General features: G+C 35.8%; 1 protein-coding gene across 1 annotated transcript in view; it reads right to left on the minus strand.

The window, feature by feature from the left end:
- Window positions 1–17,193, minus strand: part of LOC126252262 (26S proteasome non-ATPase regulatory subunit 2-like) — a 201,206-nt gene that overhangs the window by 53,197 nt on the left and 130,816 nt on the right. Inside the window, exon 13 of the mRNA XM_049953134.1 lies at window positions 11,564–11,733. Coding sequence (XP_049809091.1) covers window positions 11,564–11,733 — 170 coding nt within the window. The remainder of the gene's footprint in view (window positions 1–11,563; window positions 11,734–17,193) is intronic.

Consider the following 17,193-nt stretch of genomic DNA (forward strand, 5'->3'; position numbering starts at 1 on the left):
AAGGAGGAAGGGGATTTATCGACATAAAAAACCTACATTATGGACAGGTAGACAATTTAAGAAAATTATTTCTAGAACGAGCAGAAACTAGCAAAATACACAAAGCAATCACTCATATAAATACATCGGCTACACCACTGCCATTTCATAACCACTTCTACAACCCTTTAGATCACATAACATCAACAGATATGAAGAAAGTAAATTGGAAAAAGAAAACACTACATGGCAAGCACCCGTATCATCTAACACAGCCACACATCGATCAAGACGCTTCCAACACATGGCTAAGAAAAGGCAATATATACAGTGAGACGGAAGGATTCATGATTGCAATACAGGATCAAACAATAAACACCAGATATTACAGCAAACATATTATTAAAGATCCCAATACCACAACAGATAAATGTAGACTTTGCAAACAACAAATAGAAAAAGTAGATCACATCACAAGCGGATGTACAATACTAGCAAATACAGAATACCCCAGAAGACATGACAATGTAGCAAAAATAATACATCAACAGCTTGCCTTACAACATAAACTTATAAAACAACACGTTCCCACATACAAGTATGCACCACAAAATGTACTGGAGAATGATGAATACAAATTATACTGGAACAGAACCATTATAACAGATAAAACAACACCACATAACAAACCTGACATCATACTCACCAATAAAAAGAAGAAATTAACACAACTAATCGAAATATCCATACCCAATACAACAAATATACAAAAGAAAACAGGAGAAAAAATTGAAAAATACATCCAGCTGGCTGAGGAAGTCAAGGACATGTGGCATCAGGATAAAGTTGACTTTATACCAATTATACTATCAACTACAGGAGTCATACCACACAATATCCACCAGTACATCAATGCAATACAGCTACATCCAAACTTATATATACAACTACAGAAATCCGTAATTATTGATACATGTTCAATTATCCGAAAGTTCCTAAATGCAATATAACATATACCATACAGTTAAAAGGAAGTCACGCTTGATCAAGATCCACGTCACTTTCCATTTTTGACCAGACATAACGTCTGAGAAAAGAAAGAAATAATAATATTAAGTGTCATGTAATATTTTGTGTAATGTAATATCTTGAATAGACACCTTCTATTAATCTGACACATTCCACATCATTACGAAGTGTCGTATTCATGATCTATGGAACAAGTATTAATCTAATCTAATCTATACCACAGTAGTCCTTAAAAAGTTTGTAGTTCCTAAAAAACATAATTTCTCCAATATCTCAGTTGATACAAGAGTTACAAGGATTAAACATAGCTCAGAATTGCATGAGCCTTTGCATAACATAGTTTGCCAAAAACCTAACTGTGATATCCTGAACCATTCATGAAATAAAAGGAGTGTTACCTCTCATAAGACACAACTGTATACTGACAAATTCAAGATGTGTTTAACATAAACATCAGATTTATGAGAAATTTAAATCCGTAAGTACAAGTATTCTGATGAATTGTAGGATATGCTAAGAATGCAGTATTTCACTTTACTTATAAATATCTGGAGATTTTCAGTTTCCTGCACAATGTCTTATTCTAGACAATTGTACCAAAATATAAATTTCTTTTCTGAAACTTACACAAAGAGGTGTAGTTTATATGACAATTACTCTTACTTCTAGAACTGAGGCAGTGAACTGCACAATTCATTTAAAATTAATTCTTGTTATTAACAACAAATATAATTTTGGATAATATGCTTTAGATTGTAAACCACCCTAGTTCCCTGAAGAGGTTTCTGCAAGATGTTTGGTTATCAAATTTGATCGATATCCTTTCTGCAAGCATCTCTGGACTAAATACTTTTTTGACCTTAGCTGCACTACCACAGAAATTATGTTGTAAGACATAATGAATGATACTATGAAAACTACAATAGTAACATAAAGAGAGAGATTTCTAAGAGCAATACAAGTATAGCTGAGGTTACTGGCTAATTTTTCCACAGTTTATCATCAATCTGCATGCCTATGAACTTAATGCATGATGACTTAGCCAGTATATACTCACTGATGTCCGCTTCTGGTAACTGTAAGTCATTTTTATTTGTTTGGAATTATATAATCTGACTTTTTGTAAGATTAATGGTTAGGCTGCTTCCATTGCGATGACTGTCTTTTTGTTTCTGGGTCATACCCATACACCCATGACTCATCTCCAGTTATCATGGTGTTCAGAAACCCAGGATCAGTGTTGGTGGTATCCAGAAGGTCTTGTGCAATGTCAAAATGGAAGTCTTTTCATTCCGGCGGCAACAACTTGGGCACAAATTTTGCAGCCACTCAGTGCATGTTCAAATCATCATGAAAAATTGCATGTGCAGAATCTTTACTCCGTCCAATCTCTTGGGCAATTTCCCGCACAGTCAAATGACGATATGCCATAACCAAATTTTGCACCCTCTCAACAACAGCTGCACTCTGAGCAGTTTGGGGCCTGCCAGAGTGCTGGTCACTCTCCACTGATGTGCAGCCATTTTTGAATTGGTTGAACCACTCCTTAATTTGTGTTACACCCCTTGCATATTCTCCAAACACCTGCTGAATCTTATGAATTGTTTTGCTTTGAGAATCACCAAGGTTTTGTCAAAATTTGATGCAGTATCTTTGCTCAACACATTCGGTCATCTTGAGAGAATCGGTAATCTGACAAACACATTGTGTAGCACCTCACTCAGCGACCGACAGGCAGCAGCTGATGCGCTGGAAGGCAGGGACAAAATTCACGCATGCGAATAAAGGTCTCTTCCTTTACTGTGTACAGTGGTGCTACACTAACATCTCTATTTTGTGTGGGAAAATCAAAGATCGGATACTTTTTAGACAGACTTCGTAAACCTATCAGAAGAATGTGTAGGTCAACCAAATTGTATAATACATTGCTCATTCCAGACATCATGTGCAATCTGATATCAGTCCCTCAGGTGACCAGTAAAGGACTGATAATATCTTTTGCAAAAACTGAAGCTAGAATCAGGAAACAAAACAGGGAAATAATCATGAATGCTTCAAAGAAAGGCAATTTGTACTACATTGGTGAAGAAACTCCAGTATCTCAATGCGAAGACTCGGCTCTGTCACAAATCTTACCGCTACTCGGAAAATGGATTCATAGCACTGAAGGCTATGGTACATTCTCATTGGTAAAGCTAAGGAAAGGTCAAATGCAGTGGAATAATTCTTGAAGTGTCAGTAGACCAAATAAAAGAGTAGCACAGTATGTGCACGAAGGCAATATGAAAGCCAAGCACTTCCCCAAACATACTGAAAACAGGACAAATGAACTTCTATGTATATGGACTCCAGTCATGTTGGGGAGTGAAATACATTGTCACATTCATTTATGATATCTTGAGATATGCTGTAATAGCTTTATTTAAAGTTAAAAGTGAAGTGTTTCAAGCATTCAATGAATACAACCTGTAAGCAGAAAATTTTCAATGGAGAAGATAAGAAATGCTATGTTTGGATAATGGAGGAGAATATATGAGTAAAGAACTTGAAGAACATCAGCTAAAAGAAGGAATTTGGAGGCAACTGACTGTCCCTGACACACTCAACAAAACAGTGTTGCAAAACGATTTAAGTCTTTCAGACTCTTCGGCTATTAGTAAGTACATTAACTTTTAGTATGCCTTAGCTGCAACAGAAGTATTTTTCCTAATGGAAACCTGAGGTACACATGTGTGAATGTTAAATCTTTTCATCATATGCAAGTGCTGCCAACTGTTGGGCATCACTATGAAAATATCAGCCAGTCAATGTACCAGTGTGCAACAGCTCATGACAATGCACAGCAGCTTGTGACCACCAGACCACCAGCATAGACAGATGTGGTTGGTTCGCTATATTCCACTGTTTAATTGAATACTGTTATTCTTATTCTGCATGATAATTATTGAATGATCATTTCACTGTCTATTGCAATAGAAAGTATTTTGTAATTAGTTATTTTAGTTGATAAAATTAAGCCAACTGTAGAAAGTACGTTTTGAAAACAGGTATATGTTTTTGTATAAGCCTTGCACTTAAATAATTAAAAAATCACCTAAGAGCATTACCACATCAATAAAAATTCTCCTTCCTCCAGAAAAAATTCAGGTCTGATAGGGATAACCAAACACTTCGAAATATTGTGTGATATACAATTTTGGAGAGTGGAATTTCACAAAATTTTTGGGGTGAAGCAATAGCAAGAGCAAATTAGTTGCAAAATAGATATCTAACAAGAGCAAATGATGGAGAAACTCTCTGCAAATGATGGCATGGACGAGAACCAAACTTAATCATCTATAGTTATTCGGCTGTCATGCATCAGCAAAAATGAAAAACAGACACGGCAAATTTGAACCAAAAGGATAATGTCATGTAATGATTGTATATTCAGAAGTCATGAAAGCCTGCAGACTGAGGAATCCATAAACAGGAAATCTAACAATTGGCAGCGATGTTGTATCTGATAACAGTATCTTTCCTGCAGAATTGAATGAAGATTTACAAAAGTGACTGATCTGAAGACTACAACTATCACAAATGATGAAGGAGCATTACAGAATATAGATATTACGGAAGGAGGAGAAGCACTTGATGATGAACAAAGTGAAGACTTGTAACGTGTGGTTTCCAAACACATTGACGAAGGAAAGGAGAATGAGGGGCGGATGAGAGTGATGAGGACAAGTACCCTATAACAGATGATAATAAATGTGAACTACAAGAACTTATAATGAACAGAAACTACAGAAAAAGTTCTGGGTGACAAGTCAAACCACCAAAATGTTGATGGACTACAAGACAAATGAAAATAAGAAGGCATGTGCAGTTGAAAAGGAGAATACTCCAAGAGAAAAAGGTCCATAAAATGTAAAGCAGGCCATGTCAACTGACAATAAAAACAAATGGCAAGAAGTAATGTCACAAGAGCTGGAACACCTAATGCAAAACCGGACCTGGATATTTGTGTCACAAAAATGATACACACAAAATAGGTTTTGAAGTGGAAGTAAGCTGAAATTGGAAGAACTGCCAGGCATAGTACACATGTAGTAGCTTTATGTAATGAGCAGAGACCAGTAACTGGTTTTAACAAATGTTACAGTCCAGTCATGAAAATGAAAACTATATGACTACCTATGGGAATAGCAGTTGAACAAGATTTGGAAATTCATTACTTAGATGTCATTGTGGCATATTTGATGGCTAATATAGAAGATGAGGTCTATGTGGAACTACCCATTGGTTTCAGAGATACCACTGAGAAACTTAAAAGAAAATTCAAGAGAACAGCAAATCAAGAGGAACTGAACAATGGCAAATGGATATGCACACTTGAAAAGTGCATCTCTGGGTTCCATCAATCTGGCAGAAGATGGAATAAGACACTCGAAGAGTTCTTGTGCAAACAAGGGAATTTGTGATCAATAGCTGACCCATGTGTTTATTACTCTCTGTGCTGTGAACTCGTACTAATTTCATAAGTATATGATATAATGTTGCATGATGAGAAAAGTGAAATAAAGAAAATGGAAAATATCTTCAGCACTGAATCTGAAGTAAGAGACCTTGGAGTAAAATGGCAGGTATAGTCAGTCTGAATTATGAGAGAAGATGGAGCACTGATTTTAGACCAAACAGCATATGCAAAAGAAATCTTAAGAGAATTCCAAATGGAAAACTGCGATCCTGTAAAAACACCTCTCATCATGAATATAAAACTACAAAATGCAAAAGGTAAAGACAAGCTCAATGAACATGAAGTATAAAAATATAGAACTGCAAGTGGAAGCCTATACTTGACAATGGGTACCAGGACTGATGTGGCAAATCTACTGACTTTTCAGACAATTCTTCACCAATCTGAGTGAGGAGCACTGGTGAGCCATCAAACACACACTATGTTATTTGCAAGGGACAATAAATGATGCGCTTTTTTACCACAAGATTGTAAGAAAATCTAGATGTATATTGCTGCAGACTGGGAGCTGAGCCAAATCACCATAAATCCTTTGTAGGATATTTAACAGTTTTGGGAGTGCTGCTACAAGCTGGAACAGCAGAAAACAACGAACTGATGAAATAAATATCGTTGAAGCAAAGTTTGTTGCACTCAGTGAAACAGTATGAGAAGCAATGTGGATGAACAGTTTTCTCAGTACGACTGGTCAAGATTTTTTTCCATCCTGTCCTATGAAGATTTTCATCAAGAATCGTAGCACAAAGAAACTGAAAATCATGAGGCTTTGGAAATAACCAAGTACATGAATCTAAAAATTTCATCATGGAAGAGAAAATGGAAGCCAACAACATACTACAAGTGAGAAGAATGTGGCTGATTGTTAACAAAAGCAACTGGTGACCTGAAGTTGAAAACTTATCATCACAAGTTAATGGGGGTCAAGAACGAAGGGAGTTTCAGTCAGGTGGACTATCTGTCGTGTGAACTTCGATGTATCTTTTGCTGTTTTCTTATTATTATGCCTGCATGTATATTAAACTAAATGCGCTCTTTCATCTGCAATGTATTGCATCTTTGTGTGTGCTCCCTGCTGTTTTTAAGAGGTTTTACATGTGTGTGTGTTCTGTGAAGAAGGACATTGTCCAATGACTTAGAAAAGTTTTCAGTCTCATTTACGTCACTAGTTATCACTCAGCACCTAAACTATATGCTGAGTTGTTACCACTATTTAAAAAAATATGTAATTAATGTCATTAAACATTCTGAGTGGTCACTGTGAATGTAAAGCATTGCTTTTCATTTGCATGCCATTGATTAAATGGAATTGTAATGCACTCTGAAGTGAAATTTTTCCACTCCTCCAGAAGATAAATTTTGAGCTTAGCAACAGCAATAAGATCTGTAATATATGAATCTCAAGCATGCTCAACTGGATTAAGGTCTGGAGCATAATGACTGTGGCTATTGAATAATACTCACACATCTGTAACATGTTGCCCCTCTAATGAATGATATTGCATTTACTCGACTTACTGCCATTGAAGGGCAGTCTGCCACCTACTATAGCAGCCTATGTGTGAGGACTAATATCATTTCTAGCTATGATTACTGAAGGATGATATCACTTAAACTTTTACAAATACATATTACACTTTGAGAATGAGTTCAAAGCTTCAAAATTAAATTTTGGGACACCTAGTGGAATTTGCTACCCCACACTGTGATTGATATCTTCTATGCGACCAATAGCTTGCCATGTAACACATTCCAACAAATGATGTTGTACCTCACTCACTCCCACTGAAGTGGATACTTACACTACAGACATATGATTTACTGATGTATTCAAGTGCTTAGATTAGATTAGATTCAGTTTTCATTCCATAGGCCAAAAAAATCAATGATCCTCGTGGCTGTAGAACAAGTCATAAAGAATAACACAAAAAAGCATCAAAAAATTTGAATGTAATACTCACTACTTTGATCATTTGTCAGGAGATTGTCAAAAGAAGTGTATACACTACGATAAACTGGAACTGCTAATATTTACAGAATTAATACACTATCAGAATGAAACATAGTTATGCACTTTTAATAAACTGATCATACACAAAATATCTAATCTTGACTGTTGTGATCAAAGGCTGCCAAAACTGAAATCTAACAGACATTTTTACTTAAGTGATCTAACAGTCCCTGTTAAGGTATTCATCAATAGAGTAGAAGGAGTTGTCTCTCAAAAAGACTTTAAAACTCTGTTTAAACTGTGCTTTATATGAAATCAAGTTTTTAATGGCTGCTGGTAATTTATGGAAAATGTTTGTTCCTGAATATTGGTGCCTTTTGGACCAAGGTAAGGGATTTTAGGTCTTTATGTAGATTGTTCTTATTCCTAGTATAGGTGCTATGTATTGAGATATTGGTTGGAAATGGAGATGTATTACTTGCAACAAATTTCATTAAGGAATAAATATAATGAGATGCAGTGGTTAGAATACAAAATTTCTTGAACAGGTTTCTACATGATGTTCTTGAATTTACACCACAAATGAACTTTATCATATGCTTTTGCATGCTAAAAACTTTTTCTCGGTTTGATGAGTTGCTACAGAATATGATCCATATGTCATAATAGAATGAAAGTAAGCAAAATATGCAATTGTTTATATTCATATCTTCTACATCTGACATCATTTTAATTCCAAATACAGACTTGTGTAGGCACTTCAGTAATTCTGCAGTATGCCCTTCCCAACTGAATTTATTATCAAGTTGTAATCCCAGAAATTTAATACTGTCAACCTCTTCAATCTGTGTGTCTTCATATGTCATAAACATGCTGGAAGGAAATCTCTTACATGTTATGAACTGCATATAGTGGGTCTTTTCAAAGTTTAATGACAGTGAATTAGCTTTAAACCATTTATTAATGACAGTGAAAATTTGATTAGCAGCGATTTCCAATTCTGTACTTGACTTGCTACTTATTGTAATGTTTGTATCATCTAAAAAAAAAAAAAAAAAAAAAAAAAAAAAAAAAAAAAGTTAGCATCTGGCAATGTAACATATGAGAGGTCATTAATGTACACACAAAAAAACAATGGGCCCAAGATGGAACCTTGAGGAACAACACATGTAATTAATTCCCAATCAGATGAAGACTGACTGCTTACTGGATAGGTATTTTGCAATGATGATCTTTGTTTCCTGTTAGTTAGCTAAGACTCAAACTATTTCACAACACTGCTAGTGACACCATAATATTCTGATTTACTTAAGAGAATGCTGTGATTCACACAGTCAAAGGCTTCTGACAGATCACAGAAAATGCCAGTATCCTCTAATTTGTTATCTAATGAATGAACTACATATTTACTGTATGTATAAATAGCTTTCTCTATATCAGAACCCTTAACAAACCCAAACTGTGACTTGGGCAATATACTTTATGCAGTCAGATGCTTAAGGAGACATTTTTGAAAAAGCTGGCAAAAGTAAAATTGGTAGATAGTTTCATGGTATCTTTTATGCCCCTTCTTGTAAAAAGGCTTAAATTCAGCATATTTTAGCCTGTCTGGAAATGCTCTGCCGATAAGAGATTGATTACATAAATAACTTAAGAAAGAACTCAAGTCCATGAGCACTCTTTGATTAACTTCATTGATATGTTATCATAACCACTAGAATACTCATATTTTAAGAATTTTGTGGTAGACATTACTTCTTTAGGAGACAAGAATGTCATTTCTATTTTACTGAAGTTGTTTGTAAAGACTTGTCTCAGATACTCCATTGCACTGTTTACCGAACCTGATAATCCCAATCTGTCGGTAACAGTACTTGTTTAAGAGGTTTGCAACATTACATGCAGTTATTACCAATGTCTCATTTATTTTTAGCTATCTGTTCCTCTTCCTTTTTGGCCCTACCTCTTGCTGTCTTCACTATATCCCATACAGTTTTCATTTTGTTGCTTGACGTAATTATCTTTTTCTCATAACAAAGCTGCTGAGATTTCTGGATTACTTGCTTCAGTAGTTTTGCAGTATTCATTGTCATACTTTATAATGCTATAAAGTTTTCTTTTTGTCCCACATGACTTCTTTATTCCTTATGTAATCCATGGTTAATTTTTGTCTTCTATTTGATTTGAGTTACCTTTAGGGGTAAACAATTTTCAAAAGGTGAAATAACTTTATTAATGATGTTACACTATCAGACATGCTTATATTTGAAATATATAGCTGAGTGCAAGGTGGTCAGATTACTCTTTTATTTCATCATGTAGTATTACTGAAGAGTTGTAGACCAATAACACCAGAGACCACATCCTCCACTAGATGTATCAGGGCATCTTGACTTGCGTGTAATTGGTTTTACTAGCACAGTTTCTTTATCAACAGAATGGCAACTACAGGATATTGACAGATAGACAAAAATTCACATGTGGAGGACAGAAAGATATTCACAATTCAGTAGTATTTAGAAGCCTGACATTTCAAGATGATTAGTTGATGGAGATTTATTTGAAAGTACCATGAGTTCAACACAGACTGCAGGTATAATGTTACAGAGTTGGATTTTATAAGGTACACCATCAAATAGTTCTTCTGACTTTTTCACAATTCAGTGCATCATTTATGGCACCTCTGATAATCAAGAACAAAATGAACACTGTTTATTGCATCAGTTCATGTATCACTCTGGTTTTTCCACCCTCAATATTATCTATTTCCATTTTCATGATTTAGTCAATTTCTATAAGTATTTCTCAAGTAGTTTTGTGATTTTTGTATTTTTGGCTATTTTTATAATGCCTTCTCAACTATTCATATTCCACTCATTTATTTTCCTCTCTTTGTCTGTTTCCTATGACAAATGGTGGTTGCTAATTAGTTAAATTGGGTAAATAGGTCAAACTTGTAGGTACTGAGTTACTTAAGTCTACCACTGAACATACGTACATATATCATTATGATGTAAAATTAACAAGTTAATCAAAGTTTTATAGGAGCTAATTGCCATCTATCTGTACCCAAGATATGAGGTTTCCATTCTTCTCAAAAATGATTTTTGTGTGGTGGACATGGGCACTTTGATGGATAGACTGCATTGTGTCTAACACAGTATTACAAAAGAAAGAAATATAACTTTTAAGAAAGACAGATTGTCAATTAGGGCTGATTACAGCGACTCTTTGAGAAGCTATAGCAAATTAATAACATATAATCATAATACTAAAAAATAGTAAGACTAATTAATATACAAAAAGAAAATGAGACAGTGGATTAATTTACTGGGATATATTCTTACTGCCCTATAACACTGCATGTACCTAAAGCAAGTTTGAAACCTATTAATTAGTGAAGTAATTTCATAGTGGCAGTATCCAGAAAAAAGAACAATGTGTTTAATAAAAAGTAGCTCCAAATCACCACCACTACCCCCCCCTGCCCCCCCCCCCCCCATCATCATCAACAACAACAACAATAACAACAAGTTTATATTAACCTCCCCCCCCCCTCACCATCATCATCATCAACAACAACAACAATAACAACAAGTTTATATTAACCTCCCCCCCCCCTCACCATCATCATCATCAACAACAACAACAATAACAACAAGTTTATATTAACCTCATGTGGATTTTATATAATTTGTTTAATAATGAGAATTCAATTTTAATTTTTAGTTTTGAATAGCCTTCATCAGTAGCCCATGCACACATGACCACCAGCTCTGGCAGCTTGGTCTGAGCTGCCGGACGTGGTGGCCAGGTGTGCTTGCTTGTGTCTATGAATAGTGTGTATTCTCTTTTGCTGATGAAGCCTGTAACTGAAAGCTTTACGTAAGCATCTTTTAATTGTGCCTGTCTGCAGTGTAATGTGTCTTCTTTGTGGTAAGTAGCAATCTGTCTTTTCGTACATTGCTGATGTTCCTACCTGGAGTTTCCAGTTTTTGATTATGTTAATTTACAGATAAAATAAGATATGCTATCTTTTTTTACATGTACCATCATTATCCTTGAAAGTAACATAATGTGACAATCACCTCTTGTGGTTCATGATGCTCAGAACATATGTGAAGCATCTGCTGAATTACTAGCACGTTGGCTGTTCCTGCATACGCACATATCTGAAGCATTGTCTGTGCAACTTGTTTTAATGGATCAGACACATCATCCAAAACTGCTACACATGTTTGAACTGCTTCCTTCTGTGCTAAAACAAAACAATAAAATAATAATTTATATAAATAATGTAACCATTGCTAAGTCTATTGATAAATTTGTTCTCTTTATTAGTCTTCACCTCCTATCTTGAAAGAGTCTCCACAAACACGTGATACAGAATTCGTTAAGAGTTTAACATGATGTAACTGATCTTAACAACTTCTAGCCAAAACCGGAGACAAATTAGAAATGAAGGTCAATGACACTAACCACTGTCTCTATTAGAATGATTGCAGCAACAAAAATAAAATTTCAGATAGGACATGTCACATTGACTTTATATATGCCTATTCCTTACATACGTCTAGTCTTTTGTTATGAAAAGTCTAATTTTGCTTTTATGAATAGTATGTATAAAGAGAAGACAAGAGGCCCAGGGATTAAACAGAGCAACCAAACAGAAGGCTGATGTCAGGTAATGCAATTTGAGAATAAATGAATGTAACACCAAACATTCTAATTGCAACAGAGTTAACACTGCAGCCTAATATGAGGTAACACTAAAAATGACAGGAGGTATGACTGCGAGCTGCGACAATAAAGTAATGAGACTGACATAAAAAAAAATGTTGCTTACCATCTTAGTCAAGTTTAGCGTTGTCTCCTTCAAAGTAGTTCCCTTCTGATTCACACACTTTTCCCTGCGCTTCTGCCATTGATGGTAACATTTCTGGAACTCATCTTTTGTAATACCCTCCAAGACCCTCGTCACAGCTTTCTGGACATCTTGTGTTGTTTGAAAATGGTGTCCCTTGATCGCCATTTTGACTCTTGGAAATAGAAAAAAGTCGCATGGAGTGATATGTTGTGAATAAGGTGGCTGTGGTAGTACTGAAATTTGTTTTGAGGTTAAAAATTGCTGTACTGACAGAGCTGTACTGGGATGGCGCATTATCGTGATGCAGAATCCAATTATCGGAAATGTTGGCACAGACAAGAAGAACTCTTTTACGAAGTCTTTCTAAAATTTCTTTGTAATAATATTGGTTAATTGTTTGTCCAGGAGGCACCCACTCTTTATGAAGAATTCCCTTGGAATTCAAGAAGCACACAAGCATGAATTTCACTTTCGACTGTGACATGTGAGCTTTTTTTGGTCTGGGTGATCCCTTTGAGCACCACTGCAAACTTTGGCGTTTTGTGCCTGGATCATACTGAAAAACCCAACTTTCATCACCAGTGATAACATGGCTCAACAGTTCTGGATTGATTTCCGTTTGCTCTAATAGATCGGCAACCACATTATTCCGTGTTTCTCACTGTTGTGGTGTGAGAATTTTGGGGAACATTTTTGCACAAATCTTTCTCATACCAAGATCTTCAGTTATTATTAGACAAACCAGTTCTCGACTGATGTTTAATTCTTCTGCAATTATTTTCATGGCTAATCTTCGATCAGATTGTACGAGTTCACGGACCCTGACCATGTTGACATCTGTCCGTGAGGTTGATGGTCGTCCACTGCAGTCTTCATCTTCAACATTCATTCTGACATCACTAAACATTTTATGCCAATACAAAACTTGAGCTCTTAACATAACCTCCTCTCCAAAAGCCTTCTGAAGCTCACCGTAGGTAGTCGTTGTGTTTTCACCCAATTTAATGCAAAAATAAATTGCATACCATTGTGCAATATTATGCGGTTCCATTTCTGTGACAAGAGACACAAACACGTGTTAACTTATTACAGCACAACTCACGACTGAGCAGTTGCATCGATGTGCCGCTTGGACTAGAAGCAGCTTATAGACCAAGGCCAATGATATTGTGCCTACACAAGCCTGCAGCATTGCCACATCTTGCAAATAAAATCAGTCTCATTACTTTATTGTCACACCTCGCATTTCCAGTGGTCTGTTAGAAACTAACATGCAGTTCATCATCTGTCGGTCCAATGTACAACAACAATCCTAATCATGCTGTATTCCTACACCTGAGGAGCATATGCATTCCATTTTTCTATTTGACAGTTAAGTCTGGTACTGGTACTTGGTGCATTTACTGCTTCACAATTGATGAGATATACATAAATATGCACAAGCAAGTATACAAACCTGAAAATAAATTGAGTGGTCAAAAATCACAGTCAGGTTTGTTCTATTGGAAGATGTGCCATGCATGACAACAACTGCTGGGATAACCCCTTCACTTATTTGTTGTCTCTGTTATTGGAATGAAGGGTAAGTCTCATATAACATTCCCTGGTCATTCTACATAGATCTAAGACAGTTACATTTATACCTTTTCCAAATATTTTTATATGATCAGCATTAAATTTTGTAATTACACAGATAGTACAATACTAGATGGGGAGATTGCACTGTTTGGGAAAATATCAATTATTACAATTGTGTTGTTTTGTATTATAAGGCTATCACAAGTTTTGTGGTCACATTCTTTACCTGCAGCAAATGCCATTTGTGAACCCAGTAACTGTGAGACAGTCATCAGTGGCCACACCAGTCAACTGATGTTCACTACTTTCAATCAAAACACCAGAATGAACCACAAAGAAATTTGTTAACATCACATATAAATTTAAGTATTAGGAAGTCTTTTTCAGAAGGTATTTGTTTGGAGTGTAGCCTTGCACAGAAGTGAAATGTCAGCAATAAACAGTTGACATAAGGAGAGAATGGAAGCTTTTGAAAAAGTGGTGCTAAGAAGAATGCTAAGCATTAGATGGGCAAGATCAGCTAATTAATGAAGAGGTTTTAATCAAATCAAGATGAAAAAGAGCAAACAAAATAATAGCATAACTTGTGAGCCAGCTTACAACCAGAACTTACATATAAAGTTAACATAAATCAGTGAACAACAATTTGGCAGTAACCTAAGAAAGTCCAGGTGGAATAACAGTGTCTTTATCATTGAACTGTTGATTATATGTTCCTAGATGCCTCATGAAAAGAGAAAAAAAGTGGCTTGCTGTGCTGTTAATTTCATGTGATATAGTGGGCTAACACTTTCCTCTATCAGTGGTACTTATGGCCCTGCCAGCAACAGTCATAATAGTCATCTAAAGTTCTTCTGTGGCTCATTCGTCTCGTTGCAGTAAAGGAAATTTGTGATCCCAGTAACAACAAGACAGTCTTTGAAGCCCATACCATCTACTGATGTACAATATTTCCAATCAAAACATCAGATAGACCACGACATATAAATTTAAGTATCAGGAAGTCTTTTCCAGAAGATATTTGTTTGGAGTGAGCCTTGTGCAGAGGTGAAATGTGAATAATAAGCAGTTGACACAAGGAGAAAAGTGGTGCACTTCACTGATTCGTTCCCCAACCTATTCTTATCATCACTGGATTCCATACACATGGCATTGGCTGATGAGACTTCAAACATCTCTATCTCTATGTTGCCACTTGGTGAGATTGTAGAAAGCAAGAAACAAGATGAAGCTGTAGGAGCCAGAGTTTATTCAGCATATGGTTTCCATGTGTATCACATTTAGCAGGTTTAAAGTGGGATTTATTGGAACCGGTTGACAGAGAAGTATAACTCGAGTGTACAGCTGTTAATCTCTACCAAACCATTGATTGGGCAGATAACATGGGACTTTTAACAAAATTATGAGTGCTGGGACTTGATGCAAGATAAGTAAACTGGGTGTCACCATATCTACAACACAGAGTAAGGGAGGTGGGTCTTGCATCACAAGTAGTGATGACAGAGAGTGATTCACTATAAGGCCGTAAATTAGAGCTATTAATTTTACTGATTTATATAAATGACTATGGGAATGGAGTAAAAAAAGAAATAAGACTTTGATAATGCCAATAGTAGTGCCAAAGGAAACAAAAACTGAAAACATTGCAAGTAATAGCAGAAAGGCTTAGAACTCATCATCAGAAGCTGTACTGGGACAAATAACTGGAAATGCAAAGAAGAGTCAACTAATAACTTTCATATACAACAGGACTAGCATTAAGCGTGAGCATAAAATATGGCCAGACAACATCATAGTAGAGGGACAATGCCATAATCTAGATGTGACACTGGATGCTCAGAAACTACACTAGAGCTACATGTAGGTGATGTAGTAAATATCTTAAGTTCCTGCACTTGTTAATGAGGGTACAAACAAAAGTATGTAAGAGGGCACAAGTTAATGTCTGTAAGATTAAGCCAACTAGTCACTTTTTAAACCTCAGTAGGAATATCTTGCAGGGATATAGGATCCTTTCAGAAATACCCTTCAAAACAGGTAGAAGGAGCGCAACAGAAGCCAGTCAGATGTCTACATACTTACGTAATACTTATTTACTCTGCAAACCACAATGAAGTGTGTTGCAGAAGGTGTGTATTGTTGGACTACAGAAGTACAAGCATTATGAAAATTATGGTGAGATTTCGAAAGGACAGATTTCCAGAAGGAAAGAAAAAGAGTCCAAATTGGGAGAATATACCAAATATACATGGATGAGGACATATGGTAAGACAGAAGACAAAGGCTAGCTACAAATGAAGTATGCAAGAGAAGAAAAAAACCATCATTATAAATCATTATAAAATAAATGCATAATCTGAAATAACAGTCTGGAATGCCAGTAGGAACTAAACGACTGGAATATCTTACCAAGGGAAAGCATTACAAAATTTAAATACTTGGTTCATCAGTGGCAAAATTACTGAGAGAGTAAACATAAGAGAGATTGCAACTTTAATGACAAAGTGGAATCCACTACATAGTGACTACTAAGTGTAAATTACTGTGTGCTAGGGAAGTAGTATAATGATGTGACATACTGTGCAATGTATTCATATTATGTTCCTCACCTTGGCAACAGCCATATTTTAAACTAATGAAAATTAAGATGGTCACTTTTAAAGTAATTACTGATAGCACATCATGTACGCACACCCTTTCATGTGACGTCATGGTTATATGGCTTAGTTTATCACCATGTCAATCAGTAATCCTGCTGATTGTGAAGTGCACTCATTTATTTGGTTCTTAAGTGCAAAACAAGTTCATCCCGCAGAAATTCACTATCAGCATGTTGAAGTTTATGGTGCAGGTGTAATGAATGATGAAAATGTGCATGACACAAAAAGTTGATGAGGCAATTTGCCAAAACTGGCGCTTCACCATTGATGAGCTGCATCAGAAATTTTCACAAGTTTCAAGATCAGTAGTTTATCACATCATTTCTGACAAACTTCACAACAAAAAATGTGAGATGGGTGTTAAAAATGTTGACACAAGAACACAAAACAAAGCAAATGGCACATTCTTTGTCCATTTTGGAGCCCTATCACAAGGATGGTGATGGGTTCTTCAGTCACATTGTGACCAATGATGAAACATGGATTGCACACTACATTACAGAGAATAAATGTCAATCCAATGAGTGGCATCATGCAAACACCCCAACAAAACTGTGAAAATTCAAACAAGAACCTTCACAATGGAAAATCCTGGCCACAGTTTTTTGGGACC

The sequence above is a fragment of the Schistocerca nitens genome, chromosome 4 (genome assembly GCF_023898315.1).
Source record: "Schistocerca nitens isolate TAMUIC-IGC-003100 chromosome 4, iqSchNite1.1, whole genome shotgun sequence".
Lineage (NCBI taxonomy): Eukaryota > Metazoa > Arthropoda > Insecta > Orthoptera > Acrididae > Schistocerca > Schistocerca nitens.